This window comes from Aspergillus puulaauensis, chromosome 1 (genome assembly GCF_016861865.1).
Source record: "Aspergillus puulaauensis MK2 DNA, chromosome 1, nearly complete sequence".
NCBI lineage: Eukaryota > Fungi > Ascomycota > Eurotiomycetes > Eurotiales > Aspergillaceae > Aspergillus > Aspergillus puulaauensis.
Window position 1 is genome coordinate 5,191,452 of NC_054857.1, and position 19,246 is coordinate 5,210,697.

The window sequence follows — 19,246 nt, forward strand, 5'->3', positions numbered from 1 at the left end:
ACCTAGGAGGGCCGGCGGAGACAATATTTGAACGAATACCTATGCATTTGTTTGAGTCACTTCGTTCATTTAAATACCTTGGGCATTTATAGCGTGGACAGCCTTGTTTTTACTTAGATCTACTTAGATCGAGGCGTGTAAATATACTGTTTGTGCCTTTGTTATTGTAGTGTTTATGTGGCTAGAATACTATGATATATATAAGTAATCAACTTCACTTGGGTAAGGTGGTTCTCGTTCCAGCCTAGTTTCGCATTCATACTGCGGAGATATATAATATATAGCCAATTCAGACCTTCTAGAATAGCGTAAATGAGGATCGAAATCCTTCTACAGACTACGAGAAATCATAAAATAGTTTAGCAGCTATAGTTAAACATCAGAAATCCTCAATAATCATTTCATCTATACACAGAACGCCATTGCGTTGAAGAAGATAGGTATCGCAGATTCATCAAAGGAATGACTTGACTTGACTTGCACAATAAGACAAGATTACAAGAAACCAGGAGATAAAACATAGGAGATCAATATAGGGTACAGAAAGACAAACATAGAGCACACCCTTGTCTAGGTGTTCGAGGTGATATATTGATCTATTGAGTTTAGCCGTTGTGGACGGTTAAGTAGTGGACATGGGAGGAGATAGATAGGTAGATGGTTTAGACAATCGTTGGCGCGTGATTATGTTTGTTTTGGGGTGGTAAGTGGTACCGGGAGTTAAGGAAAGAGAGGGATTGACTTCTGCTCGCAATGGCAGCATGGTCGAGGGACAAGAGAAGATCTCTAGTCCGCATCCATGTCTTCGTCATCGAGATCGATGGCGTCGGGGTTCGCTGGAGCAGCGGCTGCAGGTGCTTGGTTGACAGGAGGGCGATTGCCACCTTCAGGTCCGGTACTGGCTGCAACGAAGCCGACAGGTGCACGTGCTTGTCGTTCCAACGCCGCCATGGCATCTGCTGTGGTTGCGTCCATTTCTTCCCCTCCAGTTTCCGGTTCAGCTTCGCCTTCACCCTTTTGTTGACCGCGGGCGATGGCCTGGGACGCAATGAAGTTGACGTCGGTGCTGTATCGGATTGGTTAGTATGTTGCCATAACAGTATAGCAAAAATTGGGACTGGGGACACATACTTGTATTGAGCTTGAACACTTCGCTTGATACGAAGCATTTCCTTGAAGGTATCTTCGTTTCCGTGTTGGACTTCGAAAGCTTCCCACTTCTGCCAGAATGGCGCGTTGGTGCGCGGATCGCAGAATTGAGATGCATGGCCGTAAATCGCACGTGCGCGATCGATTTCGCCCAATCTCCTTTCCATCTCGGCGAACTTGAGGCACATTTCCTTGGCCTCTTGATCAGGCAAAGCGGCAATACCCCGCTCGTAGATCGGCCGCGTGGACGGCAATCCGAAGTTGGAGGCGGACTTCGTGATGTAGAATTCGAACATTTCAAAGCGGTCTTCATCAGAGACAGCCCGAGTGGCACGTTCGTAGATTCGCATTGCGTGCCGAGCCAATCCCCGCTCCTCTTCCAGGTTTCCGTACATCAGATAGAGGGGTTTGGCGAACTTCGGAGGACAGCCATCGAGCGCCTGTTCAAAGAGATCCCGCAGACGCTCAATGCCAATCTTTCGATCAACAGCTTTTGTGAGATAAAGATTCCAAAGCTCAAAGGCAACTGGATAGGTGAAGAGGTCCAGGCCTCGTTCATATACTTTGAACGAATCCTCGAAATATTTGTGTTCCTCAAGGAGGTTGGCGTAGTTGACAACGGTCTGAGGAGTAGCAATTCGCAACTCGAAGATCCTCTCATACACCTTCTTCGTCTCCTCTATCGATGAGACACTCTCCACCAGGTCGACGTAGAAACTCCATAGCCTCCAGCTCTTGTGAACGCGTTGCTGAGGGGAGAGCGTCTCGTCAAAGTAATCAACCGTCGATTTCTTGGGCGCTTGCGTTGCCTTGCCCATGATCTCAACCGCTTTATCGAAGTTTTCGCTGCGCAGTTCCATCTCCGCCCACTCGCACCATGTTTCCGCGAGCTCTGCAACTGATTTGAAAGGAACTTTCACGGCCTTCTCGAATATAACTCGTGCAGGGCCCAAGTCTCCACCGCGCTCGTAGAATTTCGCGTAGTTGACCCAGAGCTCCGGAAACTTGCCCACAGCCTTCTTGGGGTTGATGGCTGCTATAGCAGCGGTGTATGTTTGGACGATTTCCACGTTGTTGTCACCCCAAAGAGCCACCCTCTTTTCCCATTCAATGACATTGTTGGGATTTTGCCTGAGTAGCACATCATTGACCAAAAACGGTCGTCGATCCATAAGCTGTTCAAACCTGAGCATCCGAAGATCGAGATCGAAATCGGCTTCCTCATCAGCCTGGTTATTATCAGTCCGAACGGCCGCAGCCTCCATCAGGTTGCCTATGATGGATTCTTCAAATTCGACATAGGAATCAAATACAAGGGTGAAATCGCGAACTGTCATGACTGTCGTAATGCCCTCCTCAAAGACATCGCGCGCCTTCTCGAAGTTGCCTTTCGTGATCCAGTAAGTTGCTAGTCCGGCCCAAAGTTTACCTTTTTGGTCTGGAAATCGATCAATGCCGCTGCGGAGAATCGCGTCCACATCAATTCCAGACTGAGGCCCTGTCTCGATTTTCTTCGCCTTTGAGACTAGTAAATCCACCATTTCAGTGAACAGCTGGAAGTTACTCTTTCCGTCCCGGGACTGAAACCTTGGGTCGTTAAGAACCCCCATGTAGCGCTTCACAGCGTCGGTATACTGGCCCATCTCCACAAGAAGGTGGATGTATTCCTCTGCATTTTCTGGGTGGATTTGCATGTATCGAGCCCAAATCTTCACTGCGGTTTGACCGGAAGCAGAGCGTGCGAAAGCCTTGTATAATTTCCAGATCCGGTTGTGTTGAGGTACTGGCAAAGCTCGCAGAGCACGATCGAAAGTTCTCCTAGTTTGTGTAACGATCGGCTGTTGAAGCATGAAGGAGAGGTACATCTCCCATATCCGAGGCATTTTGTTGAGCAGGATCAACGCACGCTCAAACAGTGCGTTGACCTTCTGAAATTCGGCCCGATATTTGGTTGCATCGCGATTCTTAAGATGTTTCGTTCGAAATTCCAAGTACTATATAGATTTGTTAAAGATTTGTTAGCATTTCCCTCGAGGTATCAATCAGTGGGATCAGAATTTTAAATACCATCTTCCAAAGCTTGTAGGACCTCGGGAGCTGTTTACAAGCACGCTCTAGAACCTGTCAAACGGTTAGTATCCTGCCCAAAAAAAGAAAGAACGCAGCCAGTATGAGAGTGTCACTCACGAAAGCCTGCTCATAAAGCGTCCCATTTTGCTGTTTGTATTCGATGTACGCAAGCCATGGCTTGATGCTGCCGGGATTCCGAAGGAGATCCTGCTCATATACATTGTCATTATCGGCCTAACATAGCAATTATCATATTAGCAATCATTTCCCATCAACTCGAGTATCTTTTTACTTACAATCAGGTACAAATCCGGCCGAGAGGCCGAAGATCGATCCATCTCTGCGTGTTGCCGGTGGGATCTCGGGGGCAGAAGCGTCCCTGGCATTGCGCCACTCAATCGAGCGGGACCAACTCACACGGTCAACACGTATTCGCAATAAAAAGTGGTGGCATGAACGGGAAAGCCTTCTCGTCGCGTCGTGAGAAAACCGACAAGCGCTTCGCCGACGAAGTTGGCAGCGGCATCACGTGATGGCTGTCATTCAGGCCTCAGGCCACAAGTTGGTCCAAGCTTCCTCTCATTCCGGTGATGTTATCGACATGTCCCTCTCCGCCTTCGGACCGCTATCATTGCTTGCGCCTCTAGTTGAATTCCGTTTCCGGATACCAGAACAATGTCCGGAGCAGTGGTGAGTAGCTTGTTGCTGTACTATTCAGATTGATTTAGGAGCTCTTATTGATATGCTGGATTCTATATAGGGCCGTGAGGCGGTCTTCCCGACCCGTCAGTCGCTTGGGTTGATGAAGAGTAAACTGAAGGGTGCGGAGACTGGCCACAGTTTGCTAAAGAGGAAAAGTGAAGCTTTAACAAAGTAAGTTTGTGCTATATCAATAATTATCTTTCTGATACCAATACGTTCTATAGGCGCTTCCGCGGTATGCATACTCGTCGATTGACCTCTCCGCATCACCCACGCTAATACGGATATCCAGAGATAACCCGACGAATCGATGAAGCCAAACAAAAGATGGGGCGGGTCATGCAGGTTGCTGCATTTTCCCTGGCGGAAGTGAGCTACGCTGTCGGTGGTGATATCGGCTACCAGGTGCAAGAGTCCGCCAAACAGGCCCGATTCCGAGTACGGGCGAAGCAGGATAACGTCTCTGGTGTTCTGTTGCCTCATTTTGAAAGCTACACGGAAGACTCCATCAACGACTTTGGCTTAACTGGTCTTGGAAAAGGTGGACAACAGGTACAGCGCTGTCGCGAGACTTATGCTCGCGCGGTAGAGACCTTGGTCGAACTTGCCAGTCTACAGGTATGAAGGCCCATCGTAGTATACGGACGGCTGGCTAATCAGTATAGACTGCGTTTGTTATCCTTGACGAAGTGATCAAGGTTGTTAACCGAAGAGGTAAGCCTTCACTCCCAATAAATTGACAGCACCTATACTAACCCAATTCTAGTAAATGCGATGTGAGGCCTTCACGCCAGTACTAGTTTTCATGAATCCAGCAACTAACACAGTTGACACAGTGAGCATGTTATCATTCCACGAACAGAAAACACTATCAAATGTCAGGCCTTAACCCCTCCTTGTCTTCACACACACACACTAACCCACCATAGACATCAATTCCGAACTCGACGAGCTCGACAGAGAAGAATTCTACCGACTCAAGAAGGTGTCGGGCAAGAAGCAGAGGGATGTTGCAGCAGCTGATGCTGAAATTCAAGCCGCGCGCGAGAAGGAGGCCCAGAAACAATTGGGTGGTGGTGCCACTGAAGAGCCAGAGGCGCCTGACGTTCTAGGGGAGCAAGAAGACACGGATGTTATTTTCTAGTATGTTTATTCCCATTTACTTGTATGTAGTGTATTCCCTTTTGGCATTTGAATGTTTCTTGCCGTTTGCTGTTGTTTTAGATTCTTCGGCCTAAAGGAAAGGCCATACCATACATGCATGCATGTTAGAATTTCGCATACTCCATAGTTGCGATTAGGTAGCTCAAAACCATAAACCCAGCCCCCAACGCCCATAATAAAGAAACAAGACAACAATAAGCAGCTCATTGTCTCTGGAACGTAACCCGAATTGGTTTCCCCTCCGGGCCCATCGGCATCCCCGATGTAGCCTCCTTCGCACTGATAGCGCCAGATTCGCTCTCGTACTCCACGAATGCAATTCCCTTTCTTCCCGGTACCAGTCTGACTTCCTGAAGCCCTTCGAACCTTCCAAACACACTCGTGAGAGTCTCCTGGTCCGCTGTGTCGGGAAGCTCCCGCAGGAACAGGATCTTGTTCGGGGGTAGATACTCGTCGGGGATAACGGCGGCCGCAGCACCGGACGTGGGCTTGAGACCAGCACCCTTTGCTGTCTTGGCGGGACGTCCGGGGGCCTCTGGCGCACCGACAGGTGGGCGCTTTAGCTTCTTTTGAGCCTCTAGGGCTTCGTGCGCTTGTCGACGCTCTGGAGGTTAATGTCAGTATATTGCACCACATCACACATTCGGGACACCCAGGTATATATGGGATAAGATAAAAGGCATACCCTTCTCTGCAAGCCTCCTCCGCTTGTGAGACTCTAACTCATTATCCCCTCCCTCTCTTAACACTGTCGCATCGCTCCTTGTCTTCGCGTAATCCAGGACCATTGGTTTATCGAATAAATCGAAGCCATTGATTTCGTCAATGGCGCGGGTTGCGGAGTCGACATTGTCAAATACTATGAACGCTTGCCCCTTGGCCTTGAGGTTTTTCTTCGCGATGATTTCGAGGATCGTCCCGTATTCGGAGAAGAGTTCGGACAGCGCTTCTTTTAGTTCCTCGGGCTTTATGTGTTCTTCGAGATTGCGAACCTGCAGAGTGTTAACCGATATGTTGGGAAGAATAAGGAAGCTTTGAATGGGATACTGAGGAGCCCCGGAGAGGGCTGGCTCGAGGCTCGACGTACGTAGACTCTGCAGAGAGCTGTTAGCTGGGCTCGGTAATCACTGGAAAGGTTCCTGGTATGGAGGGGAAGCTTTCAATGGATTTGAGAGGAACTCACGTGGGATTGGGAGGGATACTGGTGGGAACTGGGACAGTAGCCATCTTTGCGACACGGTAGATGCGTCGTCGCAGGCCGAATTTCCGTGCTTCAATGGGTGTTTTCTTTTGTATGTAGCCTGTCGCTCTCGCAGCCTCATGCAGCTTGATTTGCTTGCCGCTTTAGCAACAGTCATGTGACCCAACTAGCTGGAATGGGAAATATGGATCTAGAGTGGGCTTTTGGTCTATAATGGCAAAATTTGACAGAGAATTTCAACCAGCATCATTGGTCTAGTGGTAGAATTCATCGTTGCCATCGATGAGGCCCGTGTTCGATTCACGGATGATGCACACCAATTTCCTTTTTGGTTTGGTTCTTATTAGAGCCCGACCCTTTTTTTTTGGTGGCCCCAGAGATATATTATCTACCTCTAATGCTGTGAAAACTCATTTACACGCCAAAAGTCCTCTCACCTCTTCTACCTTACTCTTCAGCTTCGTTGGCTGACTCGCCCAGTCTTCCAGCTTCACCAAGTCAAGGTTGGTTTCCATAAACAGGTATTCCGCCGCCGTGGTCCGAACCTAATGCATGTTAGAAGAACCCCGTGTTTGATATTCGTGGTGCATACCCTTGGAAAGGGATGAAGGAGCATCCCTGTGAGCTTTTTCAACACGTCATCCCGCACCTGCTCTAGTCTCGAGAGAGGTGCATATGCCCGGATTGCAGCCTCGAGCCTGACTATGTTCTGCGTCTTGAAATGGGCTCTTTGAACAAGGACGAACAATTTCCTCAAGCTGGGTAGCGTTAGTACTTTCTGCATATGTCTCGCCAATGGGACCAAGCTAACTGACCTCGGGTCCCGGAATTGAGGCGCGGACGCTACATAACCATCTAATAAGAACGCTGATGTTTCCAAAATTGGTATTGCGTAACGATCATCTGGAAGTTTCTCATTCAGGATAACGAGCAAATCCTGGATAATAGCCGTTACTCTTTCGGGGTGTTCTTCGGTTGGGTAACTGTTGATTTTCTGTATCAAAGCCGAGCGCGTGGAGCGAATGAGTCCTTCGGCCCCGGCAACAGCGGACGTCGCAAAGCCCTGGAATAGTGGGATCCGTAGCCAGTCGATTCCTTGTAGCTCTAGCAGCTGCACAAAGTAGTCGGTTGACGAGACTTGACTGAAGTGCTCATAACGCCTAATTCAGTTAGCATATTTGTTGAGCCAAATCCAGCGTCCGCACATATGCACAGAGGCATCACGGATCCATACCTCAGCAATTGTGGGAAGCCACTAGCCGTCTCCCAGAAGATCTGGAGGCAGAGCCAAGCTTCAAGACGGACCTTGTCCAACTTCTCTGCTGCAAGACGGCAGAGGCAGCCGACGATGTCTTGGACGTGCGACTGGTTGGTAACGCTACCCTTCCTTTGAAGGACTATTTTGGCGGCTTGGATACCTTCCAGCCTAACCAAGGAGCCAATATCACCTCGTCTATCGGTCGTATAGTCATTCAGGAACCCAATGAGACTATTTGCGATATTTTCGGTCACATCTGTGCTTTAGTTAATACCGTTTATCTGGAGCCTCCGAGGAGCTGCATACCTATATACGGCAGAACTCCCATGGCGAAGCTCTTAACGGCTACCACTCGTTTCTCAATTAATTCCTCCTTCTCGGCACACCGAATGAGCTCCTCAATCACAACTCGTCGAGTGGCATCAGTTGGGTTAAGCTCGCTGAAGATAGAGCCAAGGATGGAGACATGGCCTCGGCCAGTAGGCAAGTTCCGAGTTGCACGGACGTGCAAAAGCCAGCCTTGCATTAGTTCATCCTGCTTCAAGGATGGGATAAGGTACCACAATTGTGAAATCGCTCTTGATGATGTTTCTATAGAAACCTCGTCATTCCTAGAAAGGCAGAGCATAAGCACCTTGCCGGCTTCCTCAAGAAGAGCGGGCGAAGGCTCGTAGCTCTGGTGCTCTTTGAGGTGAGAGGAGGATCTAGAAAGTGATGATATTAGACACGAAGACGCCTCAGCAGTGAGCTCTGGGCGGGAGGTCTGGAGAGTTAGGTCGTCTTTAGTGGGCCCAGCCGGCGACCCGAAAATTTCCCAGATTTTAGATATTTGTCTAGCAGCGTGTTGTGCATTTTCATTGGTTTTAATTGTAGACACCTCAAAGGTATTGAAAGCATCGATCACTGAAGAAATGGCAAGAAAGCACCCATGGCGTGTCTCAACATCGCTGCGAGGAATACTGTAAAGCCTATCTAGTAGTCTCTGAAGGACGACGCGCACGGACTTGCTGGCTTCCTGTGTGCTTAACTCCCCAAGAGCCTTTGCTGCGTGTCTTCTGGACTCGGCGTCGGCTGAGCCAATGCCTCTCCATTGCATCAACGATTCGAGCAGCGGGCTCCAATACTGGGAACTAAGAGCAACTGTCTCTTTTGCAACGTCAATCATCGCTCTTGAGCGCCGGGCCACGGCGTGATAGTCAACTACCTGGACAATAGGAATCCCTTCCACAATTGTATTGGGATGGCGGCCGATGAGTTCTTGCAGGGCAGCAGAAGCACCTCTTCGGATATTGCCAGACGGGTCCACGCAAGCGGCACAAACAAGTTCGATGGCAAGCATTTGGAGAACATTGACCCCCGCTTGGGCGGTGGAGGAGTAAATTTCTTGCCTGTTAATTGCATGGAGTTCCTGTGTTGTATATTTGCGAGATATTGCCCATATACCAAAGCATGCGGCATCCCGGACGCCAGTCCCGACGGAGGTTCCAGTGGACGACCTCTGTTCGAAGTCTAATCCAGATACAAGCGGTTGCAACACATTAGGAAGTTGATGGGTTGGAGGTGCATGGCGGAATAATAGATGGCCTAATGTGAGGATTAGGCCTTGCCATCTTTGAGCGTCGACAGCACTTAGATTGCGCTTCAGTGTGCTTGTTCCGATTCGCCTTGCCTCAGAAGGTGTTATTATAGTACCGTCCCTCTTCTCATACAGGATATTTTCTTCCAACGAGCCAGTGACAGCCTCAATCACTTCAGTAGCCATGTCCGGGTCCAACTTGAGGGTCACAATACTGAGCGCCTTGCTCGCAGAAAACCTTACAGGAGTATCCTTGTCCGCGAGAGCTGTCAAGAAATGATCAATCGCATCCTCCAGGATAGAAGAAACCTGGTCATCAGATACAAGACTGCTGCTTCTCTCAGCAAGTAAAAGAGCCATGACGGTTATGGACCGAAGGATTTTGATGATAGTCTTTCGAGCTAGAGCAGACGATAAAATAACCTGAGACACTTCGCTATCGCCTTGTACGGTACGCATTGTCTGTTTAAAAACAGGGACGATGAGAGGCGCGAGGTCCTCGGCTTGGCCGGATCCAGTCAAACGCGCAAGAAAAGATAGAACGCCGATGTATGCGTAGACACTAGAGGGATCAGTACCGGTAGGAGGATGCAGTACATTGAGCGCCCAATCGGTGAGGTTTGTCAACATCCCTAGCGCTTGCATATCTCGGCGCAGGACGAGACGTGCAAGTAGCATTGTTGCGGCTTCACGCTCCTTCCCTGCTACATTGGCATAGGCCAACGCCACTGAAAGAAGAGAGGTGGCCACCGCCGGTGTTTGCGGCGACAAACGTTCAGTCGACCCAGTTACTTGGTATGGAACTGGTATATTGTCGGATGACATCGAAGACAGGTCAAAAGGCGCAAGTAATAAGTGCGAGAGCCATATAAGCAGCACATAGCGCTCCTCCCACACTAACCGGGGTGGGATATCTTCAGAAAGAGCATGGGGATCCTCTTTCTGAGCCGTATCCCACTGGATGAAGGCTCGTAGCAAAGGATCAAGGTATTTTGGTTCATTGTTCAAGAACCTACTGATAACCTTGACCCCTCGTACCTTACAAAAGGTGTAAAGGAGCCTACAGATAGCCCTTGGCAGAGGATACAAAGCTCTTGACTGGTTATTAGCCGATCTTATGGTATATTGATTTTTATGCGTTAGCAGATATGACAGCAGCGCATCAGCTAGAGGAGGCAAAAGTGATTGCAGGTGCTGATCCAGCAACTGCGGCCATTCTTGGAAGGGCTCCAACTAAAGATAATTGGTTAGCAGAGTCCCAAGAACTACGGTAGGATTATATCCCGGCCATGTAGTGATAAAACCGGATTTCCGTGACTTACAAGGTTGACCAGCCTTTCTGTTTTCGAAGCCAAAGTCCATCTCCGTGGGATTCTGACACCTTTTTTGGTAGATTGTGGCTTCCAGAGCAAAGACGGCAGTTTGGCCGAAAATTCTTCGACAAGATCCCCAGAAGCACGCTGGAGCTTAACTTCTCGGACATCAGCTGCATCCATGATGGAGTTAGGCCCTCAACGGAGAAAGGTAACAAGTAGAAATGGCGGGGATCTGGTCGATCTCAGGATACCGTGCTTAATCATCTGGCGCCCGGACCCACCTGGCGCCCGATTTCTATACACAACAACACTACTAAAAATGAAGCTTTTGAACCCAATACATTCTATATTTCTTAAAGATCTTTTAGTGTGGCAAATTTGACGCGCTGAAAACCCTATATACACTTTTAATCGTCACGAAACCGGTGGGGGAGGCGAATCTGGCGCCCTCGACGATTTATCGTTGTAGAGGACTCTTCAACAACCTCAGCTTCCTGGACAACAATATCGTGCTTATTTTGAGGCGTTGAAGGTGTAGATTGCTTCTTTTTACCCTTTCTAGCAGTTCTGATATCATTTTGAAGCTGACTATCCACTTCCTTAGCTATCCGCGCCTCCTCCTTTGCAGCCTCTTTTTGACGTTTCTTCTCCTCAGCTTGCTGCACGCGGAGTTGCTTATTAGACGCCTGAATCCTCTTTCTTTCCTCAATAATTAGTCGCTTCTCCTCCTTTTCTTGCTGGCGGCGAAGTTTAGCCTCTTCTCTTGAAGCTTTAGCATCCTTAATTGCCTGGTCCTTCTCCTTCTGGAGATCCCGTGCTTGCTGGATCTTCTTTGGAGAATAGAACACTGCATTACCACTTTCTGCATCCTGAAGTTGGAATATAAGCGGTTTACCACGCTGGCGTTTCCTTTTCTCATTCACCAACGCTTCCTCAAGGCCCTGGCAGCGGAGTTTCAGTATAATATTCTCTGTAGAGAGGTGGTACATCGTAGAGCTTAGTTTCTTGGTGTTTTGGTCATAAACATCAGAAACAACTTGTTTTAAAAGTCTTTCTATCCTCCGCCAGTCCTCTGCTTGCAGTACTGACTTTGACGATTCACTAGATGATGGTCTTTCCTCTGGTAGCTTGGTAAACCTTGCTAGAACCTTCTCCGGATTCCATGGCCATAATCCAACAGATCTCCATGAACTCTCAATATTTTTTGCTGTCAAAGCCGTTTCCCAGCTCTCCCAAAAGAGAGGAAAGAAGTCTCGCTTGCTAATTGCACTGATGCCTTGAGAGTTATGCAAAAATCGTTCTAATCGATCCCCATACGCCTTGGAGAGAGGAGCAAAGATCCCAACATCTAATGGCTGCAGGGAATGCGTGGAATGAGGCGGAAAGGTAATAGTAAGGATCTTATTACTATCACAGAAGTCTAAAAACTTCATTGTGACATGAGATCCATGGCCATCAAGGATTAGAAGCCGCCAACGCCTTCTAGCTTTCTCCTTGGTCTCGCGATCAAATACATCTCGAAGCCAGGCGTATCCTAGATCATTGTTGGTCCATCCAGATGGCGAGGATGCAAAAAAACACTGGTGTGAGTTCTCTTCAAAGCCCTGCAGCCAGCTATCTTGAAGCTTTCCAGATACCGTTTGATATATAAGACCAGGAGAAAGAGAGGTCTTATCTGCACAGATACAGGCAATTGTTGTGATCCACTCTCTATTACCATCCTGAACCCGCTGTCGAATACCCTCACGCTCGTAGGTGCGCCTAGAAAAGACTCTCTTGCCTTTAGGAAGAATTCCTATAAGAAACCCTTTTTCGTCCATATTGTAAATATCCTCTTGCTGAATATCATATTCCCGTATTTTCCGCTCAAGCGCATCAAAGTATAAAGAGTAATATAATGCAGAATCAGCCCGCTTGCGTGAGGCATCCATGGCAGTTGTATAGCGGTTGACAAGCTCGTCCTCATGTCGCTTTACAAAGCGCGAAACCCAGTTCTTTCCAGGCGGTTTTCCAGCAATTTCCTCCGCAAAATTAGCAATCATCTGGTGGGATGGAAATAGGCCGGATCTCGTCAATCTATTAATATAATTTAAAAGGTCTTTTGTCTGTTGGTTGTTGAGAAATCGTTGGTTGGCATACTGCTCTTCTTTCGAGCGTTGAACCCCGCGATGATGCCTAGAAAGCGTTGATCGGTTTAAACCATACTTATTTGCAACTTTAGTATAGTTAATCGATTCGCTAGGATCCAGAGAATCTAAATATGCCAGCGCCGCATCCATTGAAGTCATATTGAATGAGTTATGAGGTGCTGAAGTCTACAGGAAAATGTCGGTGTATAAGAGAAATCGGGCGCCAGGTGGGTCCGGGCGCCAGATGATTAAGCACGGTACCGCGTCATCACGTGACGCATATTGATCTATAAAATGGTTTGACCAAAACGAAAGGGGGATTATTAAAAAAAAAATAAGAAGAACACAAGAATCTGGGTTTAATGGTGGCCAAAATATATACAAGCAAAACTGAATTGTCCACGCTCCAAGGCACATGCCGCCTAAAGATCTTCACTCACAGCGCCACTCGTCGGAGAATTTACAAACCCCCCGTAGCGGTTTTCCGCAAGTCGAACCATCGTGTTACGGATATGCATAACGACTATAGCGATTGATAGGGAGTTCCATACATCCTGCCCTCTTTCCGCAAAGTCAAATTGTGAGAAGAATTTGCCGTCGACGTCCTCATCGTCCTTCGCGAGATCCAAGTCGTATGTCATTAGAGCGACTACTGGTCCACATATGAGGAACCCTATCAGCAAGGGTGCCTCAATTTGTTTCATTTCCGTCGTGGTAGACTGATCCTGGCTTGCTTCTTCTAGCGCGGTTTGGTGTCGAACGGCGAGCTTTTTCAAACGTTTGTTGAGACGTTCCAGCGCTTGACGAACAGATTCTTTCCCTTTTTGTGCGTGTATAGCATGTATCGGTATTGATATAGGACCAATTTCGAGATTGACATCATATAATGCCCAGCGTATATACTTTCGGATCGTCTGTTTGATCAACGTCTCGGGCCTCTTCTCCACAATGCTGCAGTCTCTCACACGCCCGCTGAGGGAGAATAGGGTTGCGAGAGATTTAATAGCTAAGCGACAAATAAGCAAATAGACACCGAGATAGGCTGACCAAGGCAAAACAATAAGAGCACTTACCATAGAACGTGGTGCTTTTTGATATTTTGATAATTGGGTCTGCTTGCTGCTTTCCCGACTCAGGAAACAGGGAATCAGGCAAGGTTGGGAAATCAAACTGCCAATGCTTCGGGGCCAGCGGCTCGAATCCGCGCATCGCCAGTTTTAAGAAGAGAGATTTCTCCTTCTCGGTGTACATATCCTCAGGAATATTGACTACACCGGCCAGGCGCTTCTCCCGTTCCCGGTCGAAGTCAAAGAGAACCGTTGCTTTCTCGTTGTCAGGAATATCGTACTCCTCCGCCTCCTTATCCTCCTCGTCATCACTTTCAGCAACATAATTGGTGTCCTCTTCATGTAACGCAGACCTTCTCCGGGTTGGATGGCTGGATTTGAGAGATGAGCTCGGTTCGCTGGCCGCGCTGGAGGCGCCGGACGACTCTACGTATGGCTGCACATAGTTGTTCGTGTTTGCGTCATAAGATGTGACTTCACTTGCGACCGAGATATTGGAAATTTCTGTATACGCTTTAGCTTTAAGAATGCACAAGAAATAGATCTGTGTCTTACTAGTATTCGGTTTCTTGAACGGAGGCGAGCCGTTATGTTCAAGCAGGGAAACTTCGTCGTCTTCTGTTCGCGACTTCCTTTTCCGCGCGCCAGGTTCTTGCTCATCTTCCTGCGGAATATAAGCCGGGTCCTGGAACGGTTTTTTCTTGGTCTTCGGTTTAGGTGTGGAAGGCTGCTGTTTGTCATCGTCATATACGACTCGCAGTTCGTCCTCGCTGGAGGATATGGCGGCTGAGGACATGGTTTTGTAAGATCAAGCGATCGCTGTCCTATTCAGTAGGTAGAGAGCCCGCACTATTCAAGTTGTGGACAGGGACTTCCTTCGAAGTGGATGGACGGGGAAATGCTAATTTGGAAGATCGTGTGCGGCGGGCGCTGGATAGATGTCGGTTATGATTGCTACCGGATCTTTGTGCTGCTGTGGAATAATAGATGCTATTTTCGTATACAGATTGTCATGCCATCGGTGGTTCTTTCCTTTGTGGTGATCAAGGCGGACTTCTGGGGACAAAGAAACACACCTGGTGGTCACTGAAAAGAGCCAGGCCTCCAGCTGGAGGCAGTGTTTCCTTTGTGAGATTTGGGCGTAACACTGGAATTGAATAGTGAAGCCGGGAACAAAGGCAACCCGCCTGAATTGTAAATGCAGTGTTGCGGAATAAACCGAGATTTGAGGATTCGGCGCTGCTTAGTGGTAATAGATGGAATTTACGAACTCTTGCCTTGGTGATAGGAACAAAATAGCCCCCTTGAATTAAGTCATACAACATTATTAAATAGTAGGGTTTGGGATAGCGAAGCACAATTACATTCCTTGAATGGCGAAGTTAACAATCCATTACAAGGCACAGACGCGTTGAATAACAGGAAACCTTCCCCAGAACACACCCCAATTTTCTCAATTTGCGCCCCCTAGAAGACCACTCAAGACCTGCTCTCAAAACTCTTATGGGCATGTATGTGTAATGACTATCAGTGTAAAAGGCAGGTGGGAATCATCAGGACCAAGAATCTCAAATGCAACATAAATCCAAACTTGGGCATTTCGCTGAACGGAAAGTCCGGACTAAGCAAAATCCGCAGTGTAAGAGAATCCACGGAATTCTTCCTGCATAGCTTGAGAAAGAACTAGAAGGGAAGGGGGTTAGCATTTGCATTGAAACGATCAAAGTAGGTAGCGCCTTACCTGATTGCACTGGGGTTAGCACAGGAGTGACACTGGTGAATTCTTGGTCGAAGTTGCTAGTATCCGTTGCGCTGCTGATGGTAGGCATGAATGGTGGCGGAACTCGCTTGTGGTAGATGTCGTCCCAGTTGATGTTGCGGAAGAAAGCGTGAGACATAACCTCCTGGGCATCCGTGGGGCCAGATCCCAGTCTCAGTTCGGGCTCGCGGGTCAGCAACTTCTGCAAAATAGAAACCGAATCGCGGGGCATGTGAATTGGGTAGAGCGGCTCGTCTGCAAGAATAGCATCGTAAATCTCGTCCTCATCTTCTCCACGGAACGGAGACTGTTGCAGAAGCATCTGGTAGATAAGGACACCGAAAGCCCACCAGTCAACCGCTCGACCGTACTTCTTATCAAGGAGAATCTGTGATATTTATTAGTATGCGGTGCTAGATAATAATGGGAGACGAGGGATCATACCTCAGGTGCCATAAATTCCGGCGTACCACAGAAGGTGCTTGTGGTAGATCCGTACCACATGTTCTCCTTGCAGAGACCATAATCACCAATCTTGATATGCCCATCAAGAGTTAATAGAATGTTATCGAGCTTCAAGTCACGATAAATAACGCCGTTCTCGTGGAAGTATTTCAGAGCAAGCAATACTTCTGCTGCATAGAATCTGGAGATGTGTCAGTTACCAGGATAGGTCGATCGTTCAACAAGGGAATACATACTGTGCTCTCTTCAGGCCGAATTGACCTCGCTGGATGTGCAGCATGAGATCACCACCACTGATATACTCCATAACGAAATAAACACGTGTTTCTGTTTGGAAGCAAGCGTGCAGGTTGAGAAGGAATGGATGGCGCTCCTTATTGGCAACTAGGAAGACTCGCTTTTCGGATTTGGTGCTTTCGACTTCATCATGCTCAATGATGAATTCCTTCTTCAACACCTTGATGGCATATAACTTCCTGGTAGACTTGGTTTCCGCCAACATGACTTTACCGAAGTTACCCTTTCCGAGAACAGCCAGAAAGTTGAAGTGGTCGAGTCCAATCCTCATCTTCTGTGCCTGAGGAATTTCTTCTTTCGCAGCCACTTGCTGCTGCATGGCTTGCATAGCTTGTTGCTGCTGCGGCTGCTGTGGGGGTGGCATACCGTAAGGGGCTGGTGAATTAACCTTCTGCATTGCTTGGGCTGCCTGGTAGTTTTGCTGCTGCATGGCAGGGCCCTGTTGCTGGTAGGATGCGTATGCGGCTGGGTCATAATGAGCATGGGCAGGGGGCTGGATAGGTCGGCCCGCATCTGCAGGTCCCTGCTGAGTACGTAGGCCTGTTGCCATGGCTGCCGCGGCGGCAGCAGGGCTTGACGAAGAGGTTCGTGGGGGCAGTGGCTGACGCTGAGAGGTAGGCGATTGCGGAGGTATATAAGAAGTCGCTGCAGCACTCACTGCTTCAGAGGAGGGCGGCCGTTGAGACGCCCCATATGACAATGGGCTCTCGGCAGGCTTCGGGTAGGCATGTGCAGAATCTTGGGACGCCCCTGCAGGCCGAAGCGTCTTACCACTCAGACCAGAGCTGACAGATGGGGACTTGTTGTGATGCTTGTGGCGGATAAGTGTCTCTAGAATCTGGTTTGCTGCCTCCATGGACATGCCGCAGAAATCGGGAACCAGGTGCGTACAGTGCGAATGGCAAGTTAGACCACATTCTGTCAAGTTACATATGTTAGCTAGGTGCTGCTGCTATGTGCATGGGGATATGAAGAATATTTACCTGAACAGCGCTTGGCATTCTTCCGTCCAAAAGGTAATAGGTAGCCGCAATGACAACACCAATTGGCAGAGATATTGGAAAACCCATCCCAGCGATGCGGAATGCGGTGATTGATTTTCTCCTCGTCAGGGTCTGTCTCGTAATTCGCTTTGCTAATACACTTCGTGACGACTTTCGGGTAGCACTTCCGGTGGCAAGTGTATTTGCAGTCGGCGCATTGCATGCCAGCAGCGTACTTCAAGAAATCGCCGCAAAGGGCACAACGCATGATATTGTAGAACTGCTGCGTGACGAACTTGTGACCTTGCTTTTCGTGGACTTCCTCCTTTCTCTGTCGGACTGCACCTTGACGGTTGAGACCAATGTCGAACGGTCTTCGATCCTTCAGTTGTTTAGCTAGAAAGCATGTTAGCGGGGGAAATAAGTAAAGCTAGATGGAAAAGATCATTACCGAAGCTCATTGATATATGGATTCTGCCCACAGGTTCCAAGGCAAACCACGAGTCAATCATCAGCGGAGCACCGACGGAGCCCATTTGGCCCTGCGCGCCAGGGTTGCCATGGCCTTCAGGACCAGGGTATTGCGACGAACCACCCGGTCCTCCAGCGGTCTCCGGTCGCCCAGGTCCAGCGCCAGGCTCCATCCTATCCGCAGAAACCCATCCCGAAGCGTTTATCTCGGTTTCAATCTTCTTCCGGCGCATCTCTTCCGCGATGTCCGAAATGCGCAACCAAAGCATACCAATCGGGGTGGGTCTTTCGCCAGACTTATCGTACACAGTCAGCTCAACCTCGTTCGCCTTATCGATGTCGAGATTGAACGTCTCGTCCTGCCATCGGTCGGACCTGGTTGCCTTTGTCCTGGCCTTTATAGCATCTTCAACCTTTACAACAACAAATGTCTCGGGTCCCCTGGAAAACCTTGAGCTAGCCGCATGATCGACGTCTTGGACGGCTTGAATACGCATTGTCAAGAGACCGGTTAGAGGCTTGCGCAAGTTCGGTGCACTTAAACTTTCATCTATAGAGACCAGCGTTAGCTGAATAAAACCCTAGTTTTGAACGAAATGAATGATCCCGTACCATCATCAACAGTATCGGTCGACTCAATATCAACATGCAAGTCTTCATATCGTTTAAGAGCCTGCTTCAAAAGCTGAATCTTCTGGTTACTTTCAACCCGCCGGCCCTCGGCGTCCGCGCGACTCTTCCTGTCACCTTCGTCTTGATAAAGGCGAACCATCTTTTCAATGCCTGCTTTGTATTGCTTTTCGACACTAAGTTTGAATTCGAGCTGGGACAACATGAGTTGGATCTTTGGGCCAAGATATTGGGTATCATATTTGATCAAGTCTGATGGATAAGGATATGTATTAGTATAGAACTCCGAGACAGCGGTGCGCTAATAGCAAAAGGGCCATCAGTTTCCAGCATACCGAGTTTGGTATAATTCGGGCGAGCCTTAGGCACAGGCGCAAAAGGACGGGGGTCCTTGAAAGGAGCGCCTGACGGCATGTTTCCTCCACCTGGAACCGGATAGTGTGCAGAATCACCGTAACCTGAACCGTAATCTTTCGGTGGAGGGGCGGGACCATCATCAGGGTTCGGTGGTAAGCGTTTGTCGGTAGGCGAACCGGATTCTCGCTCTACTTGACGCAGTTGCAGCTCCTTCATCTTCTCTTCCAAGTAGGCGATATTCTTCCGACCATCACGAATATTCCCATCGACTCTTTGTTGCACCATAGGGTTGTCAGTCGACTGTCGCATGTTTGTTGCGGCGGCGATGAGTGCCTTTTCCCGCTCGATCTTGCGGAGGACCGAGGCGATGAGCTCGTCCCCGTCCATGGTGAATGAATGACGCCTAACCTAGGGGGATGGCAGTGGTCGGGGAGCGGGCTCGGCGATGGTGCAACGAAGCGACCAGTTGAAGAGGGGTAGAGAAAAGAAGAGAAGACAGGAAATGGGAACACTCCGTCGAAGGAGAGAACAGACGAGGCGAAGCCGGTAGCGTAGGCAGCCAACAGATTGGGCGGGATTTGGGGAGGGGAGGTTTGGAGTGTGGAGTTGGGAGAACGAGAGAAGAAGCGGAAGCTGTCGCGGGGCTTTTGTT

The 19,246-nt window shown here is 48.8% G+C and overlaps 6 protein-coding genes across 6 annotated transcripts; 1 reads left to right on the forward strand and 5 right to left on the reverse strand.

Annotated features, from left to right (window-relative positions):
- Positions 1–786: 786 nt before the first annotated feature.
- Positions 787–3,605, reverse strand: SYF1 (mRNA splicing protein SYF1; the record flags this gene model as incomplete). The annotated part of the gene is made up of 5 exons (XM_041698206.1): positions 787–1,066; positions 1,132–3,143; positions 3,217–3,270; positions 3,337–3,453; positions 3,516–3,605. The coding sequence occupies 5 exons, from the start codon at positions 3,603–3,605 to the stop codon at positions 787–789; spliced, it is 2,553 nt and encodes an 850-aa protein (XP_041551414.1).
- A 289-nt stretch (positions 3,606–3,894) lies between these two features.
- VMA8 (H(+)-transporting V1 sector ATPase subunit D) lies at positions 3,895–5,065 on the forward strand (the record flags this gene model as incomplete). The annotated part of the gene is made up of 8 exons (XM_041698207.1): positions 3,895–3,909; positions 3,980–4,092; positions 4,146–4,156; positions 4,214–4,539; positions 4,587–4,635; positions 4,688–4,697; positions 4,758–4,798; positions 4,851–5,065. The coding sequence occupies 8 exons, from the start codon at positions 3,895–3,897 to the stop codon at positions 5,063–5,065; spliced, it is 780 nt and encodes a 259-aa protein (XP_041551415.1).
- Positions 5,066–5,288: 223 nt separating this feature from the next.
- On the reverse strand, positions 5,289–6,312 carry APUU_12050A (uncharacterized protein; the record flags this gene model as incomplete). Its single annotated transcript, XM_041698209.1, has 3 exons — positions 5,289–5,689; positions 5,771–6,189; positions 6,269–6,312. 3 exons carry the CDS (start codon positions 6,310–6,312, stop codon positions 5,289–5,291), a joined length of 864 nt encoding a protein of 287 aa, XP_041551416.1.
- A 384-nt stretch (positions 6,313–6,696) lies between these two features.
- APUU_12051A (tubulin-specific chaperone D) lies at positions 6,697–10,616 on the reverse strand (the record flags this gene model as incomplete). Its single annotated transcript, XM_041698210.1, has 6 exons — positions 6,697–6,831; positions 6,879–7,044; positions 7,102–7,446; positions 7,521–7,800; positions 7,851–10,353; positions 10,443–10,616. The coding sequence occupies 6 exons, from the start codon at positions 10,614–10,616 to the stop codon at positions 6,697–6,699; spliced, it is 3,603 nt and encodes a 1,200-aa protein (XP_041551417.1).
- Positions 10,617–12,987: 2,371 nt separating this feature from the next.
- Positions 12,988–14,428, reverse strand: APUU_12052A (uncharacterized protein; the record flags this gene model as incomplete). The annotated part of the gene is made up of 3 exons (XM_041698211.1): positions 12,988–13,571; positions 13,639–14,136; positions 14,188–14,428. 3 exons carry the CDS (start codon positions 14,426–14,428, stop codon positions 12,988–12,990), a joined length of 1,323 nt encoding a protein of 440 aa, XP_041551418.1.
- An 825-nt stretch (positions 14,429–15,253) lies between these two features.
- On the reverse strand, positions 15,254–18,981 carry pkcA (protein kinase c; the record flags this gene model as incomplete). Its single annotated transcript, XM_041698212.1, has 8 exons — positions 15,254–15,315; positions 15,374–15,779; positions 15,836–16,037; positions 16,093–17,071; positions 17,137–17,532; positions 17,588–18,157; positions 18,220–18,489; positions 18,573–18,981. The coding sequence occupies 8 exons, from the start codon at positions 18,979–18,981 to the stop codon at positions 15,254–15,256; spliced, it is 3,294 nt and encodes a 1,097-aa protein (XP_041551419.1).
- Positions 18,982–19,246: the final 265 nt, after the last annotated feature.